The sequence below is a fragment of the Dreissena polymorpha genome, chromosome 1 (genome assembly GCF_020536995.1).
Source record: "Dreissena polymorpha isolate Duluth1 chromosome 1, UMN_Dpol_1.0, whole genome shotgun sequence".
Classification (NCBI taxonomy): Eukaryota; Metazoa; Mollusca; class Bivalvia; order Myida; family Dreissenidae; genus Dreissena; species Dreissena polymorpha.
The window spans coordinates 196,567,649-196,586,494 of NC_068355.1; the positions used below are offsets into that span (position 1 = coordinate 196,567,649).

The 18,846-nt window shown below is 39.1% G+C and overlaps 1 protein-coding gene across 1 annotated transcript in view; it reads right to left on the reverse strand.

Moving 5' to 3' along the window:
* The window catches only part of LOC127864476 (NAD(P) transhydrogenase, mitochondrial-like), a 32,604-nt gene that overhangs the window by 13,501 nt on the left and 257 nt on the right, over positions 1–18,846 (reverse strand). Inside the window, exons 2-9 of the mRNA XM_052404097.1 lie at positions 17,803–18,447; positions 17,266–17,453; positions 16,135–16,299; positions 15,099–15,303; positions 7,671–7,738; positions 5,274–5,502; positions 3,057–3,168; positions 633–751 (exon numbers count right to left, since the gene is read on the reverse strand). Of these exons, the coding sequence (XP_052260057.1) occupies positions 633–751; positions 3,057–3,168; positions 5,274–5,502; positions 7,671–7,738; positions 15,099–15,303; positions 16,135–16,299; positions 17,266–17,453; positions 17,803–18,427 (1,711 nt within the window). The 5' untranslated portion in view covers positions 18,428–18,447. The remainder of the gene's footprint in view (positions 1–632; positions 752–3,056; positions 3,169–5,273; positions 5,503–7,670; positions 7,739–15,098; positions 15,304–16,134; positions 16,300–17,265; positions 17,454–17,802; positions 18,448–18,846) is intronic.

Below are 18,846 nucleotides of genomic sequence, written 5' to 3' on the forward strand. Positions count from 1 at the left end.
CCATTATATGCATCTTTTGACGATTTTAAAACCTAAAAATTCTAAAGCGTTGCAACGCGAAATGATTGAATAATTTGGAGAGTTCTGTTTTTGTCGTTAAATGTTGTGCAACTACGAAGATTGCTTATATAAGGTATAAAATACGTCAGAAATGTGTACTCGGCGGAATAGCTCAGTAGGCTAAAGCGTTTTTACTTCAGGACTCTGGCAGGACTCCAGGGGTCACTGGTTCGAAACCTGCTCCGGGCAATGTTCTTTTCCTTTTTTTAATTTTTTTTCTTGATTTTTTACTGGAGCTTTTACGATCCAATGTTTACATTTATCAATATAAAGCATTTAATGAATAAGTTAAAAAAATGCCAAAATCTGTGAAAAGGCCCCTTTAAGAATTTAAAAAAAATTGGTTTAACCGTGACTTGAAAGCCACAAATATAATCATAAAAACTGCCAACCAATTTTTTGGTTGATCAATTCTCACTTTTACAAATTTGAAATTCTTTTACTTAATTTTTGTGCAATCATAACACGTATTGGAGTACAAGACATAGGCAACTTTTGTCAGGAAAAAAGTTGTCTGTTATAATCCCGACTAATATGGTTATAACATTACGTTAAGATATCATGAAATTTACCTGGTCGTCTAAACATGTCCAACATACGCTGGGTCACAGTGAAGCCACCACCGATGTTGATACTGGAGATAAAGCAAGCCACTGCAGCCAAAGTCTCAACCGTGTTTGTGGGCATGTACCTGTAATGATGACAAAGCTCCAGATAATTCATCTTTATATTTGATCTGGGGCCATATTCCAGTAGCTTCTTAAGTTTTCACTTAAGTTAGAAAATTTCTTAAATAAATTTTTAAGTTAAATTTGAAACGTCAAAAACAATACATGAGACGCTTAGTATTTCTCTTTAAGAAATTTCTTTAAGAGTTAAAGGAAGTTAACTTAACAGTGCTCCAGCTAAGATTTGAAAAGGGCAGGGGGGGGGGGCTTTTTTGTCAAAAGGGCACTTTTGTGCGCGCGGGCGTTTCTGGAATGCTTCCTATTATATGTTAATTTATATGTTATTAATAATTGTTAGAATATATTATTCCCATTTTTATTAAACAATTCTAATATAATGTCTACAATGATGCATACATTAATTGCAATGTATTGTTATAAGAGATTTATTAATCATCGTATACTTTTTTGTTTTGTTTCTTTAGGGCGGGGGGGCCAAGGAAGGGCCGGGCGGAGGTTCTGGAGCGCAGGGCGGGGCGCCCTTCTATTTAGGCCTAGCTGGAGCACTGCTTAATTCTTAATTATATTAGAAAAAATACACAGAGTAAAGAAATTTATTAAGTTTATTGAGCTACCAGAATTTAACTTAAGTGAAATCTTTTGTTTAAAGAAAAAATGGCGGAGATAAGAAAAAATATTGCGCAATATTTCAACATAAGTTATTTTTTAACTTAAGAAGCTACTGGAATACGACCCCAGGTACAGAGAAAACTCAGGGATTTTTAAGAGCATGTTGTAAGATTGAAACCTTAACCCTCTAGATACGTATTTTGACATATTTGTAGTCCGCATAGAAAGCTAGATTTAATTGAATACTATTCTTACTAAATTCAAGTTTTATAGGTCTTTTTCCAACCCTAAGATACTGATGAGCAACAAACATCATACAACCTGAACAGACTGCAAGTTACTCGCAGAATGTTCTGGTTTTATGCTGGTTGCAGAAGCCATTTTCACTTTGCTTCTTACAGGGGAAAGGGTAAACATACACATACATAGGGAAAGACATCACATGATCGCTTGTTGTAGAGTTTTGTAAAGGGGCAATTTTGGTCAGATCTCAAGAAATTGTTTTATGACTGCTTTATTCAAGGAATTGAGTGTTAAAATTTTAATTTTCATTTTCCTTTAAATATTTGCAAACGACAGGAGCTGTGCTTTGACAACAGGGGGCTTAATTCATGTGCTTAAAGTGCCAGCCCAGATGAGCCTGTGCAGACAAGTGGGGCAATTAGAAACAAAAACAGTGATTGTTTTGCCCTATTGGGAAAAGTACCGGTACCAGCCCAATGTGCGCAAAAAACCCTGCATTGGGAAAATTCGTGTCGTAAAGTCTTCAAATTGGGAAATTGTTGCATTTTATTTTTTGCTCCTAAATACTTTTAACTTAGTGTTGTAAAGTTGTGAATATTATATCAACTTAGGTTCAACCCAAAGAGCTGCATAGGTAAACTAACTAAATGTTGCATTTTATTTAAAAAAATATAAACAAGAGCCGTCACCATAGGATGACTTATGCCCCCTATAAATGCTTGATAGAAGTTATGAGCTATTTCGAAACCTAAACACAGATTTTGAAACCTAAACCCGGACCCTAAGTTCAAGGTCAAAGGGGTCAAAATTTGTGTGCGTATGGAAAGGCCTTGTCCATATACACAAGCATGCCAAATATGAAATTGCTATCTAAAGCGACATAGAAGTTATGAGCATTTTTCGAAACCTAAACGCAAAGTGACAGACAAACGGATGGACAGTCTGATCACCATATGCCCTCCTTAGGGGGCATAAAAATGAAAAATCTTTAATTGGGAATTTTTTTGACAGCAATATGGAAATGTGTAGTTTTTTCATAATTTGGAAAGTGATTAGGGGGCATAAAAATGTGAAATCTTTAATTGGGAATTTTTTGACAGCAATATTGAAATTTTTAGTTTTTTCATAATATGGAAAGTGCTCCCAGGGCCCGTATTCATCAAACAATTCTTGGACTTAAGTCTAAGAATAAAGAAATTTATTTAAATTAGAAAATTAAAGAATTTCTTTAATTTTGAGTCAAACTCTGCAGTAAACATCTCTATCTATATTATTCTTCATATAGAACATTTTGTTAATGACATAATCACCAGTGGAGGCCTGTATATATTCAAACACTGAACGCATTTTCTTGGTTCCAAGTCTATTCTTTATTCTTAAGTCTAAGAATCGGTTGGTGAATACGGGCCCTGTTTTCCTGTACTAAAGAAAAAAAAACACTGACAAAGTACCAACCCTTTGCTCATGAGCAGCATTCCACCAACTGCGGTGATGCCAGAGATGGCGTTTGTCACGGACATGAGGGGGGAGTGTAACGCTGGGGTTACATTCCACACTGTGTAGTAGCCTGTGAAAAGATAGTAATAGAGTGAAGTGTAACATATTTCAACAATATGAGTGGTAGTAGTTATTACATACAGTGATATTGCTACTTTGGGTATTCTCCTAGGGATCACAGGTTGTTTTTTTTCTTGATTTGGGAAAAAGGATTTGGCATTCCATTTTGGGGGAAAAATATTAAACAAGAGGCCCACGAGGGCCTGAATCGCTCTACTGGCTGGAATCAATAGGGCTCAAGCCCTTGATAGTATGAACAATTCTGAGTAAGTTTTAAACAAACAGACCCAAAATGGGAAATTTATCGCATAAACAAGAAGAAACATAAAATTTCAAATGGCTCCTTTTCAACAATAAGTTGGACAAATTTTCTTCACTCTCAATGGGGTTCTGGCCATTGATAATATAAACATCCGTTGAAGTTTCAAAAGGATACAGAGCTCCAGATAAGGGTCGTATTTTCGTAATTACGAATTATTTTGAAGTACGCATTTATTTTTAAATCTTGTCGTACCATTAAGAATTGCAAAATCAAGTTACAAATATTATTTTTACATCGGTTTGTATCGATTTTTATTGAGTTCTTTTCGCGTATTAAATATCTTTTCAGTGCTTATATAAAATGATTATTGGGTTTGTTTAACAAAGCGCATTTTTTCCAATAAAAGGGGCGTGTACAGTCTCTCAAAAAACAATGGGGGCGCCCAGAGAGCGTCCTAAAACACTGCAAAGCGAGCCGACATTAAGAAAGACATTATAGAAAAGATCTTATACGATATTGTATGTTCAGTTGCCGAAACAGTCAGAAAAGCTAAAAAAACCGCGACAAGACGGGTCAAAACTTAAACAAAAATACATTGAACGAGTGGAAGGGACAATTCCCGTGGCCAATCGTTGAAAAGATTGAAGGGGAGACCCGTTTTAATTGTGAAATATGTAACAATTCATTGAAGGCATGCAATCTAAGCACAGTTTGGGCATATGAAGGTATTTGAAAAATAAAATTGTATATTACTGAATAGACACTGTTGAACTTGTTACTTTGATTTTTGCATGAAAATAACCATTATTAATTATTTTTAAGTCATTTAGAAAAGTTAAGAATTATTTTCCAAAACTTAGTAGTAACGTTAAGAATAAAATTTTAGAGTTAAGAATTCTTTTTGAAAATCTGGTAGTAACGTTAAGAATTTCACAAAACCTTATCTGGAGCTCTTGATTTGAACTTTATATGCAAACAAACAAGAAATGTGTTTGTCGGAAACACCATGTCCCATTCTGCGCCACTTCGATTTTTTTTTTACCTTTGATCTTGAAGGATGACCTTGACCTTTCACCACTAAAATATGCAGCTCCATGAGATATACATGCATGCCAAATATGAAGCTGCTATCTTCAATATTGCAAAGTTATGGCAAAATGTTAAAGATTTTCATTTTTTTCTCAAATTCAAGGGGAGATAATTCTGGACTTATAACTCCGATATTGCTCATTTTCAATAGGGTATGACTCATCATTCAGAAAAAGAGACTGTTGGGAAATGATTGGATGAAAACTGGACTTTATTACGTAAACAAGCCTTATTTCACAATTTTCTCAAATTCAAGGGGAGATAATTCTGGACTTTTTACTCTGATGTAACCCATTTTCAATAGGGTTGGAGTCCTCATTAATATAAAGACACTGAACAAGTTTGAAGAAAATCGGATGAAAACTGTGGACTTAATCGTGTAAACAAGAAAAAGTCTAAATCACGCATGGACGGACGACGGAAACCACGCCATGACATAAGCTCTTCAGGCCTTCGGCCAGTAGAGCTAAAAAACTGAAAAAGGGGAAGCAATGTCCCAAAGTAAGCATGAAATTTGGGAAAATGTGCAAGATTTTAAAGAAATTGTCTTAAGGGAAGGGGCCTTTCTCTTGGAGTTTTAGGGGAAGGGGCCTTTCTCTTGATAGAAGGGGCCTAAAGAAGGAAAAAAAGCCCTGTACCACAAAAACTTTCCCTTTGAAACACATCTTTTAAAGTTAGCATCTATGATAAAACTATCTTAGGATTTCAATAAGCTAAAATGAGGTTAAATCAAAATTAAATCATTGAATTTCGGTTAATCTTACCTACAATTCCAGCCAACCCAAAAGTCGTCACCATGGTGGTAAAGGCAGGGTTAGGTGAGACAGCTCCAAGGGCCAGCATAGTGCCGAGACCTCCAGAGTATCTCATTGCGTTGTTGAAGGTCCTCGTCTTGGGGTCCACAGGGGCGGGGGGTGCAACCCCTGGGGCCTTGGGCTTTGCCGCCACGGCAGCGTCCAGCTGTGGGGGCGGGGCTGGGGGAAGGATCTCACCCTGAGGTCATATAAAGTAGTGTCTGTGTTATTTTATATTATGATTGCATTGTCATACACCATACTTCCTTGATTATAATATGAATTGACTATAAGATTGGGTCCTTTGACCATACTTTGACCAACTATCCCATGCACTATCACTAGGTGAAAGCATTAGATTACTTTGTTCATACGTTTTTGGTTTGACAGCTTGGAACCGTCCTGTTACCACTTTGTTCATACGTTTTCATTATCTTGCAAGACATGATTGTGTGTGTGTGTGTGTGTGTGTGTGTGTGTGTGTGTGTGTGTGTGTGTGTGTGTGTGTGTGTGTGTGTGTGTGTGTGTGTGTGTGTGTGTGTGTGTGTGTGTGTGTGTGTGTGTGTGTGTGTGTGTGTGTGTGTGTGTGTGTGTGTGTGTGTGTGTGTGTGTGTGTGTGTGTGTGTGTGTGTGTGTGTGTGTGTGTGTGTGTGTGTGTGTGTGTGTGTGTACTTCATTTTTATTGGTACAGAAGACGTTCTTTCATTTATTTAGAATGTTTACAATTAATTTTTACCATCAAGGCAAATAATTAAATTCCATGTTCAAATAATTTATTAACACATTTAATGCCAATAAATGCGATTAAAATTGTAATTAAATCATGAGATTTTGATCATTTTAGTTGAAGTAAAGGTAAATAATTCAAAGACTCTTAGAGGCAATTTTAACTGTCTTTAAGAATAGTCTCCCTTATTTCACAAATACTGTCAATGCATAAAATGGCAGTTTTCTTACATCTAATTTCGTAATTAGCATGTTTCTAATATATATTTGTTTAAAAATATATTGAGACAAGCTCAAAATATGTATTTAATAAACATGCTCTTCAAAAATATATGCTTTTTTCAGCAGTTTTTTGACTGTTTTGATGAAAATTACATTCAGAAGTCAATAATTTTTTTTTTAGATTTTCAGACGGGTCATCAAACTGTTAGATGAAATTCTAAGGTAAATATTCCTGTCTTACAATCAAGGAGGTATGGTAGTTATAATTGCAAAGTCATGCATATTCACATAAATTCTGCGATCTTCTTAAATTCTTATCAAGGTTTCTGTGATTATAAGCTCGGCTGTTTTCGGAGAAAACCTGAGGTTTTGTCATAGCCAGCTCGTCGTTGCCATGTCCTTGTCGTGTCGTCAGCCGGCGCCGTGCTAAAACCTTTACATTTTGCTCTACAATCAAAGTGCTTCCACCTACAACTTTGAAACTTCATATATCGGTAGATGCACATTGATGAGTTCTACACGTCACACCCATTTTTGGGTCACTAGGTCAAAGGTCAAGGTCACTGTGACCTCTAAAAAAAAATAAAAAAATCTGACAAGCTTTCGCAGCCGAGCGTGGCATCCGTTAAGGCCGTTATGCGATGCTCTTGTATTTCTGTATACCAGACATTACATATTTTGTTGAAATGCAGGAAAATCCTATTCAACTTGCAATAATATAGCCACATTTTTAAATCAATATATGTGAAATCTGGAGTAGTATAATTGTTTATTAAAGGTGATTCAGAATTAAGTGAAGGGATAACAGACCTTTTTTCGTATCATCACTTTTATTCCAAACTTGTTTTATTTTGAACAGTTTACAAAATGAAGTAAAGTCATCTACTGAAATATAAAAAAATGTTGCTTTTTTTAAGTCCCATTAACACTCAAAATCAACAAAAAAAAAGAAAAATAAAGTAAACACATAATAAAAAGCAGTGTTCCGTATAGCAAAACCCAAAATTTCAACGCTAGATGTGGTCTGGTAATATAGATTTTACAAGATACAACCACAAAAACCTCATTTTTATATTTTGTGTGACAATATATTCCATGTGAATTTCCCACAACGATATCCAAATATTTAGAGAACTAAGTGGTGCTTCCAACGCTGCCCGAAGACAATGTCGAGTTCGCTCGTAAATGTCCAGATATTCATGCAAGCAATCCACTTGGAATATATTGTGACACAAAATATAAAAACAAGCATTTGTATCTTTCTAAATCTATTATGACCTACCACACCTACCGAACACTGATTTTGTAAAGGTTAACTTTTTATTTTACTAAATTTTTGTTTAACCGAAAAAAACTCCCCCCCACCAAGAACTGCCACCGACCAAAACAGTGCAAGGACTTGAAAGCTCCTATACTTACATTCTTTGTGACAATAGAGCCTCTTACAACCTCGTCATCTAAATTGATATTGAAGTGGTCCTTCTCTCCTGAATAAAAAGAACTATCAATACAAGAAGTACCATAAAAGTCACTTCATATGGCGGTACTTTTGGGCTGGTAAAAGTGGCTAATACTCAAAAGCCAAACCAGTTTAGTGACATCTTTTTATAATTTGAATTTGGTCATTCCAAGAAGTTTCTTATTTGAAATATTGTAGCAGAATCATATTCATTATTTACTATTTTAGTTTTGCATAAAATCAGGGCTCGAATTAGGTTTTTTATCAACTCGCAAAAAATTGCGAGTTGTTAAAAAAATTTCTTTACAACTCGCAATACAAGTTTTAAAAAAAATGCATCCTTTGGTAGATCTTAACTCGAAAAATAAAGCCCTGAACTTGTAGTGATAATGTGGTAACAGAAACACAAATATAAAACTGGAGGAACAATGTTTATTTTAACTTAAAATGTTTAAAAATGCAAGAACAGTGCAAATAACACTATTTAAAGGTATACTATGATCTAGGCCTTTCTCAGCAACTCATTCAGCCCTTGTGACAACTTGTCGAGTATTTTTGTTTTTAAATAAAGTATACACTGATTGCACAGCTTAAAAATGAACTGTCTGATCAACAACCCGACGTTTGAACTTTTTTTCAGCGAAAAACCAAATATAGTACACATCTGAAAAATCGATTGGGGTTACATCATGCTATTTGTTTTAAACACAAAACATATAACAATCTTAGATTGGTTGCTATTTTAAAATTATGTCGGATGCGCACACATCGCTCTGGGTTGGTTTCGCATGTTCAATGGGAATACCCTGTTTAACGTCATCATAGCGTGTGTTATCTTGTGCTATTAACGCGCACCTGACACTTCTGACAAATGGCGACCGGTTGTGTCTATTCAATTCTCAAACAATACTTTCGTTCATTCTCGGTCTGCATTTGTGTTTAAATATTAAAGTGCTGGATTAAATAATTATCCGGGATAATCAGGTAATACATATTAAGCAATATGTGATACCTGATCTTAATTTTACTCAAACTCGCAAAAAATTGCGAGTACCTAATTTGTGCACTCGCATTTTAGACGCGTTTTTTTAAATTAACTCGCAAATGGCCAGTTTGCCAGTGCTTGTTTAATTCGAGCCCTGATAAAAATATAAAAAATAAAAATATAAAAAAATGCAAATCATTTGTTATATTTCTCAATAAGGATAAGACTAGGCTTTTGATACAATCATGCTAAAATACACTAGTGTAAACTTATCTCATTAAAGTGCTAAATACGATCTTTATTATGTAATTATTACCCATTAGAGGACCAATGAGGACGTGGCGTAGTGTATCTGGCTCCCGCCTAGAGATCAGGAGGCCAAAGGCTCGATCCCTACTGTGGGAGATTTCTTTAGATCTACCCCATAAACAGTTCTAGTCCAAGGAAACAGACTCAAGAGTGTTTCAAATAAGCCTTAGGCTTTCTATGCAATCAAGCTAAAATGAATAAGTTTGAACTAACCCAAGAAGTGTAGGATCTTGTAAATGTTTTCTTACAGCTACATCTTACCCTTCACATGCATCATGTAACACCATATCTACTTGTTTGCAATATTTGCAAAGTCCCATAATGTTAACCATAAAAAGAAGCAGATTGGGGATGTTGTTCCAATACAGTGTAATGGACTGGGTCCCATTAACTTTCCCATAGACAGTAGCAGCTTGGTGATGTTGTTCCCATACAGGGTACATATTAAAAAGTCCCATACACTTACCCATAGACAGTAGCAGCTTGGTGATGTTGTTCCCATACAGTCCCATACACTTACCCATAGACAGTAGCAGCTTGGTGATGTTGTTCCCATACAGTCCCATACACTTACCCATAGACTGAAGCAGCTTGGTGATGTTGTTCCCATACAGTCCAATACACTTACCCATAGACAGTAGCACCTTGGTGATGTTGTTCCCATACAGTCCCATACACTTACCCATAGACAGTAGCAGCTTGGTGATGTTGTTCCCATACAGTCCCATACACTTACCCATAGACAGTAGCTGCTTGGTGATGTTGTTCCCATACAGTCCCATAATCTTACCCATAGACAGCAGCAGCTTGGTGATGTTGTTCCCATACAGTCCCATACACTTACCCATAGACAGTAACAGCTTGGTGATGTTGTTCCCGTACAGTCCCATACACTTACCCATAGACAGTAGCAGCTTGGTGATGTTGTTCCCATACAGTCCCATACACTTACCCATAGACAGAAGCACCTTGGTGATGTTGTTCCCATACAGTCCCATACACTTACCCATAGACAGTAGCAGCTTGGTGATGTTGTTCCCATACAGTCCCATACACTTACCCATAGACAGTAGCAGCTTGGTGATGTTGTTCCCAAACAGTACCATACACTTACCCATAGACAGTAGCAGCTTGGTGATGTTGTTCCCGTACAGTCCCATACACTTACCCATAGACAGTAGCAGCTTGGTGATGTTGTTCCCATAAAGTCCCATACACTTACCCATAGACAGAAGCAGCTTGGTGATGTTGTTCCCATACAGTCCCATAATCTTACCCATTGACAGTAGCAGCTTGGTGATGTTGTTCCCATACAGTCCCATACACTTACCCATAGACAGTAGAAGCTTGGTGATGTTGTTCCCATACAGTCCCATACACTTACCCATAGACAGTAGCAGCTTGGTGATGTTGTTTCCGTACAGTCCCATACACTTACCCATAGACAGTAGCAGCTTGGTAATGTTGTTCCCGCACAGTCCCATACACTTACCCATAGACAGTAGCAGCTTGGTGATGTTGTTCCCATACAGTCCCATACACTTACCCATAGACAGTAGCAGCTTGGTGATGTTGTTCCCGTACAGTCCCATACACTTACCCATAGACAGTAGCAGCTTGGTGATGTTGTTCCCATAAAGTCCCATACACTTACCCATAGACAGTAGCAGCTTGATGATGTTGTTCCCATACAGTCCCATACACTTACCCATAGACAGTAACAGCTTGGTGATGTTGTTCCCATACAGTCCCATACACTTACCCATAGACAGTAGCAGCTTCGTGATGTTGTTCCTATACAGTCCCATACACTTACCCATAGACAGTAGAAGCTTGGTGATGTTGTTCCTGTACAGTCCCATACACTTACCCATAGACAGTAGCAGCTTGGTGATCTTGTTCCCGTATAGTCCCATACACTTACCCATAGACAGTAGCAGCTTGGTGATCTTGTTCCCGTATAGTCCCATACACTTACCCATAGACAGTAGCAGCTTGGTGATGTTGTTCCCATACAGTCCCATACACTTACCCATAGACAGTAGCAGCTTGGTGATGTTGTTCCTGTACAGTCCCATACCCATAGACAGCAGCAGCTTGGTGATGTTGTTCCTATACAGTCCCATACACTTACCCATAGACAGTAGCAGCTTGATGATGTTGTTCCCGTACAGTCCCATACACTTACCCATAGACAGTAGCAGCTTGGTGATGTTGTTCCCGTACAGTCCCATACACTTACCCATAGACAGTAGCAGCTTGATGATGTTGTTCCCATACAGTCCCATACACTTACCCATAGACAGTAGCAGCTTGGTGATGTTGTTCCCATACAGTCCCATACACTTACCCATAGACAGTAGCAGCTTGGTGATGTTGTTCCCGTACAGTCCCATACACTTACCCATAGACAGTAGCAGCTTGATGATGTTGTTCCCATACAGTCCCATACACTTACCCATAGACAGTAGCAGCTTGATGATGTTGTTCCCGTACAGTCCCATACACTTACCCATAGACAGTAGCAGCTTGATGATGTTGTTCCCGTACAGTCCCATACACTTACCCATAGACAGTAGCAGCTTGATGATGTTGTTCCCATACAGTCCCATACACTTACCCATAGACAGTAGCAGCTTGATGATGTTGTTCCCGTACAGTCCCATACACTTACCCATAGACAGTATCAGCTTGGTGATGTTGTTCCTGTACAGTCCCATACACTTACCCATAGACAGTAGCAGCTTGGTGATGTTGTTCCCATACAGTCCCATACACTTACCCATAGACAGTAGCAGCTTGGTGATGTTGTTCCCATACAGTCCCATACACTTACCCATAGACAGTAGCAGCTTGGTGATGTTGTTCCCGTACAGTCCCATACACTTACCCATAGACAGTAGCAGCTTGGTGATGTTGTTCCCATACAGTCCCATACACTTACCCATAGACAGTAGCAGCTTGGTGATGTTGTTCCCGTACAGTCCCATACACTTACCCATAGACAGTAGCAGCTTGGTGATGTTGTTCCCATACAGCCCCATACCCATAGACAGTAGCAGCTTGGTGATGTTGTCCCCGTATAGTCCCATACACTTACCCATAGACAGTAGCAGCTTGGTGATGTTGTTCCCATACAGTCCCATACACTTACCCATAGACAGTAGCAGCTTGGTGATGTTGTTCCCGTACAGTCCCATACACTTACCCATAGACAGTAGCAGCTTGGTGATGTTGTTCCCATACAGCCCCATACCCATAGACAGTAGCAGCTTGGTAATGTTGTCCCCGTACAGTCCCATACACTTACCCATAGACAGTAGCAGCTTGGTGATGTTGTTCCCATACAGTCCCATACCCATAGACAGTAGCAGCTTGGTGATGTTGTTCCCATACAGTCCCATACACTTACCCATAGACAGTAGCAGCTTGATGATGTTGTTCCCATACAGTCCCATACACTTACCCATAGACAGTAGCAGCTTGGTGATGTTGTTCCCATACAGTCCCATACACTTACCCATAGACAGTAGCAGCTTGGTGATGTTGTTCCCGTACAGTCCCATACACTTACCCATAGACAGTAGCAGCTTGATGATGTTGTTCCCATACAGTCCCATACACTTACCCATAGACAGTAGCAGCTTGATGATGTTGTTCCCGTACAGTCCCATACACTTACCCATAGACAGTAGCAGCTTGGTGATGTTGTTCCCATACAGTCCCATACACTTACCCATAGACAGTAGCAGCTTGGTGATGTTGTTCCCATACAGTCCCATACACTTACCCATAGACAGTAGCAGCTTGATGATGTTGTTCCCATACAGTCCCATACACTTACCCATAGACAGTAGCAGCTTGGTGATGTTGTTCCCGTACAGTCCCATACACTTACCCATAGACAGTAGCAGCTTGATGATGTTGTTCCCGTACAGTCCCATACACTTACCCATAGACAGTAGCAGCTTGATGATGTTGTTCCCATACAGTCCCATACACTTACCCATAGACAGTAACAGCTTGATGATGTTGTTCCCGTACAGTCCCATACACTTACCCATAGACAGTATCAGCTTGGTGATGTTGTTCCTGTACAGTCCCATACACTTACCCATAGACAGTAGCAGCTTGGTGATGTTGTTCCCATACAGTCCCATACACTTACCCATAGACAGTAGCAGCTTGGTGATGTTGTTCCCATACAGTCCCATACACTTACCCATAGACAGTAGCAGCTTGGTGATGTTGTTCCCGTACAGTCCCATACACTTACCCATAGACAGTAGCAGCTTGGTGATGTTGTTCCCATACAGTCCCATACACTTACCCATAGACAGTAGCAGCTTGGTGATGTTGTTCCCGTACAGTCCCATACACTTACCCATAGACAGTAGCAGCTTGGTGATGTTGTTCCCATACAGCCCCATACCCATAGACAGTAGCAGCTTGGTGATGTTGTCCCCGTATAGTCCCATACACTTACCCATAGACAGTAGCAGCTTGGTGATGTTGTTCCCATACAGTCCCATACACTTACCCATAGACAGTAGCAGCTTGGTGATGTTGTTCCCGTACAGTCCCATACACTTACCCATAGACAGTAGCAGCTTGGTGATGTTGTTCCCATACAGCCCCATACCCATAGACAGTAGCAGCTTGGTAATGTTGTCCCCGTACAGTCCCATACACTTACCCATAGACAGTAGCAGCTTGGTGATGTTGTTCCCATACAGTCCCATACCCATAGACAGTAGCAGCTTGGTGATGTTGTTCCCATACAGTCCCATACACTTACCCATAGACAGTAGCAGCTTGATGATGTTGTTCCCATACAGTCCCATACACTTACCCATAGACAGTAGCAGCTTGGTAATGTTGTCCCCGTACAGTCCCATACACTTACCAATAGACAGTAGCAGCTTGGTGATGTTGTTCCCATACAGTCCCATACACTTACCCATAGACAGTAGCAGCTTGGTGATGTTGTTCCCATACAGTCCCATACACTTACCCATAGACAGTAACAGCTTGGTGATGTTGTCCCCGTACAGTCCCATACACTTACCCATAGACAGTAGCAGCTTGGTGATGTTGTTCCTATACAGTCCCATACACTTACCCATAGACAGTAGCAGCTTGGTGATGTTGTCTCCGTACAGTCCCATACACTTACCCATAGACAGTAGCAGCTTGGTGATGTTGTTCCCTTACAGTCCCATACACTTACCCATAGACAGTAGCAGCTTGGTGATGTTGTTCCTATACAGTCCCATACACTTACCCATAGACAGTAGCAGCTTGGTGATGTCATTCCCATACAGTCCCATACACTTACCCATATACAGTAGCAGCTTGGTGATGTCATTCCCATACAGTCCCATACACTTACCCATAGACAGTAGCAGCTTGGTGATGTTGTTCCTATACAGTCCCATACACTTACCCATAGACAGTAGCAGCTTGGTGATGTCATTCCCATACAGTCCCATACACTTACCCATAGACAGTAGCAGCTTGTTGATGTTGTTCCCATACAGTCCCATACACTTACCCATAGACAGTAGCAGCTTGGTGATGTTGTTCCCATACAGTCCCATACACTTACCCATAGACAGTTGCAGCTTGGTGATGTTGTTCCCATACAGTCCCATACACTTACCCATAGACAGTAGCAGCTTGGTGATGTCATTCCCATACAGTCCCATACACTTACCCATAGACAGTAGCAGCTTGTTGATGTTGTTCCCATACAGTCCCATACACTTACCCATAGACAGTAGCAGCTTGGTGATGTCATTCCCATACAGTCCCATACACTTACCCATAGACAGTAGCAGCTTGTTGATGTTGTTCCCATACAGTCCCATACACTTACCCATAGACAGTAGCAGCTTGGTGATGTTGTTCCCATACAGTCCCATACACTTACCCATAGACAGTAGCAGCTTGGTGATGTTGTTCCCGTACAGTCCCATACACTTACCCATAGACAGTAGCAGCTTGGTGATGTTGTTCCCATACAGTCCCATACACTTACCCATAGACAGTAGCAGCTTGGTGATGTTGTTCCCATACAGTCCCATACACTTACCCATAGACAGTAGCAGCTTGGTGATGTTGTTCCCATACAGCGTACTGGACTGGGTGGGCAGACGACTGGGCAGGTCGGTGTAGCCGATGTGTACCACATCCTTGTACTTGTACAGCTCGCCTGGTCGGATTGTCTCGATGTTCCCACCAGCCTCAGCAGCCAGGTCCACAACCACCGAGCCTGGCTTCATTGTCTCTATCATTTCCTGAACAAGTAGAATACACCAATAGTTATTTAGCAGAAACCACAGGCAAAGTGATGTCTTTAAAATTTTCTAACTTTAACTATGCCAAAGGTCAATGGAAGCTTAATAATAGTCTCTGAGGTGATATCAACTACACAAACACTATTAATATTTGAAGTTATAATGCCTTCACCACACAACCTTTAATACTTGAAATTCCAAGATCTTAATAGAAGTACACAATAAACCCCTCCATTAATATGCCATACTATCAAATTAACGCTCTTGGACCTCATGTGTGTAGCGATTAAAATATTTTAACATAAACTTTATTCCATCAATGCATAAAAGCGTCTCCAGACTTGAAGTCAGCCTTAGGGTAAGAAATAGGATAACAATTCTTTACAGTATCATTTATGTAACGTACCGTGTTGGTACTAATAAGAAAATATGGGTAATTATCATGTACATAATGAAATAAAATATTCATTTCTATTAATATCAGACTCAATTTCATGAGAAATTAAAAGAACTTTCAATCCAAATAATTTAGAAGAAATTTCATTTAATTAACTCTTTCCCACTTATATACGTATTTTGATGCATTTGTAGTACCTTAGAAAGTTACATTTAATTAAAGACCTTTTTTCCTAAATTCAAGTTTCAAAGGCATCATTCTAACCCTTAGACACTGATGAACAGCAAACAGCATAAAACCTGAACAGACTGTGAGTTACTCTTGCAGGCTGTTCTGGTTTTGCACTGCTTGCAAATAGCCATTTTCACTTTGCTTCTAAGTGGGAAAGGTTTAAGTGAATCTTGCTGAACTCGATAACCATTGTGGAACCAAACCTTTGTGATCAGAATGGGGGCCTTTTTCCCAGGAATGAGAGCCGTGGTGATGATGATGTCCACCTCATTGCACTGCTTGGCGTACAGCGCCTTGACAGCGTCCTGGAACTCTGTCGACATTTCTTTAATGTCCTTGGCGTAGCCACCAGCCGCGGCGCCGGATTCCTGAGGGACAAACATTAAAACAATCAGGACTTATTTTGTGGTCAGGCCATCTGTCAGAATATATATGTACAGCAGTAACCCAAGAAAAATAGTACGAAAGTTTTTTTTTATACAAGTGTCTAATTATTTTTAAATCTCACTTTTACTTAAATTGCATCTTACAAAGAATATTACCATAATTTATATGATTTTGTTCTCATAATTTGAAATATTATAAAGTGTTAAATGAAAATCCTTTTTTAAAATCAGTGGTTTTTGCACGCAAACAAATTCCCAATCCGGATATTTCATTTTTCCCAAAAGGGCTTGTTAGTATACACACTCATTGCTGTGACATTGAAATCTCAATTGTTGAATGATTTGTCAAAGCCGTCTGGCATTGAGTTAAATTCTGCATAAATGAACACAAAATGTGTCATGCAATTGGTGTTGGCAACCTTCTATGTGGGTGGTAGTAAAGGGATGATCATACGAGAAACTAAATCAGGCAAGGGCTTTTTTTTTAATTGATTTGTGAAAGATTTCTGCGGCAAGTACTTTAAAATTGTGTATACTACGATTTGTGAGTAAATGTGAAAGATCCCCACGAAGAATAGATAATGCTATTGCTATTTTTCTAAGGACAATATAATACTGTTCATTCTTCCTCATGAATAATGATGGCTGAATTTTTTAGTGAAGAATAATATTTAGAACTGGAAAAAAAATACTCAGCAGTTATAAGATGTCCAATGTTTTATAGAAAAACCTGGAGAAAAATTGAAAAAGAGAATCATTTACTATTTTTCCTTCATAAATAATTATGCTTTCTTCTTTTAAGTTGCTCAGAGAAGCAGAATACCTGGGGGGAAAACACGTATAGCAGTTAAAAGGTGTTCAGACAGTATTTTATTTTTAAAAATGTATTGATTTATCAACAATGAAACCGCTTTTATTGGTGAACAAATTCAGAAAAAAATTCCGAACCTTAACAGAGACTTCTAAGAATTCCGCTCCAAGAGATTCTGCCTGTTCCTTCACCGCCGGCCTCACATCATAGAGCCGCGTGATAGCTCCAAGGTTTCTGGCTGCACCCGCAGCTGCAAGACCAGCCACACCGCCTCCGATTATAAACACCTTCGCCGGGGGCACCTTGCCTGCAGCTGTGATCTGGCCTATGTAAGAAGAGAGACCATTAGCAATAAATTTTCATAATTTTAGTTTTACAACAAACCATGCTTTATTAAAAGCTTTTTGATTTGACTTCACATTTTAGACTTTAACATGCTCTTTACTTTAACCGATCAGCCTTTCCCCAAAACTGACAAGAAATATTGTGCATTTCTTATAACTTTTAGAAACTTAATTACCCTGAACAGGAGTTTGGTTTTCTTGTAGAAATAAAGACTTGAATTCCTGTACAACAGTTTTTATCAAATCGCGCAGTCATCAAGAATCAGATGTGGATCAAACATGAAATAGTTTTCTTCTGATATTTTGTAGCCTACATTTCCATACACTTACCACTGAAAAACCTGCCATAGTTGTTGGCGGCTTCAATCACAGCCTTGTAACCAGAAATGTTGGCCATGGAGGACAAAGCGTCGAAAACCTGAGCTCTGGAGATTCTTGGCACCTTGTCCATGGCGAATGTGGTGAGTTTGTGAGCGGCAAGTTTCTTTACAAGCTCTGCATTTTGTTGTGGGTAGAGAAAGCTGATCAAGGTACCATTCTCTTTAAACAGCGGAATTTCAGAATCGCTTGGTGGTCTCACTTTCAACACAATGTCAGACTTGTACGTGTCACTCTTTGCAGTTATCTTGGCACCGACCTCCTGGAAGTTTGCATTCGTGAATTTGGCTTCAACCCCCGCACCATCTTCAATGTTCACATTCCAGCCTTTCTTTACTAGCGCTTGGACGGCAGTCGGAGAAATGGCTACTCTCCTTTCATTGGGAAAACTTTCCTTGGGAACTCCGACTGAGAGCTTTTTGTAGGGCGTTCCTGCGATTACTTTCTCCTCTTTTGGGGCTTTTTGGCAGTAGTTTCGGGCAGCGTTCTTGAAGCCACGACTACACCTTACTGAAAGCTTCTGGACGTGGAAACCCATGTCCACTAACATGGACGCCGACTGGATTCGGGGAAACATGGCTGATTAATGTTTTCAACCTGAAGGTGTTTGTAAAATAGAAATAAGAAAAATAAACTTGTTGATCTTCCTCTATTCATTTAATAATACTATAGAGAGTAAACATTCTGGAGTTTTCAGCAAATGAAAGCAAGCCTTTACCAGATAACAATCAAAGCACATTTTTAATGTGAAATGCAATCGAATCGAACACAATGTAAGTTTTAGTGTTGTGTAACCTTATCCGAACTTTTATATCCGAATATTAATGTCAATACATGACACTTTTCTTTTAAAAGTAAATAACCAACAGGAACAAAGGGATTTGATTAACGCTCCTTTAGCAAAACAATCAATTGGTAACGTTAAACTTGCTTTTCTTAGATGTAATTAATATAAAAGTATGATCGCTAAACGCAAGGTCAGACGTTGTCTTTTAC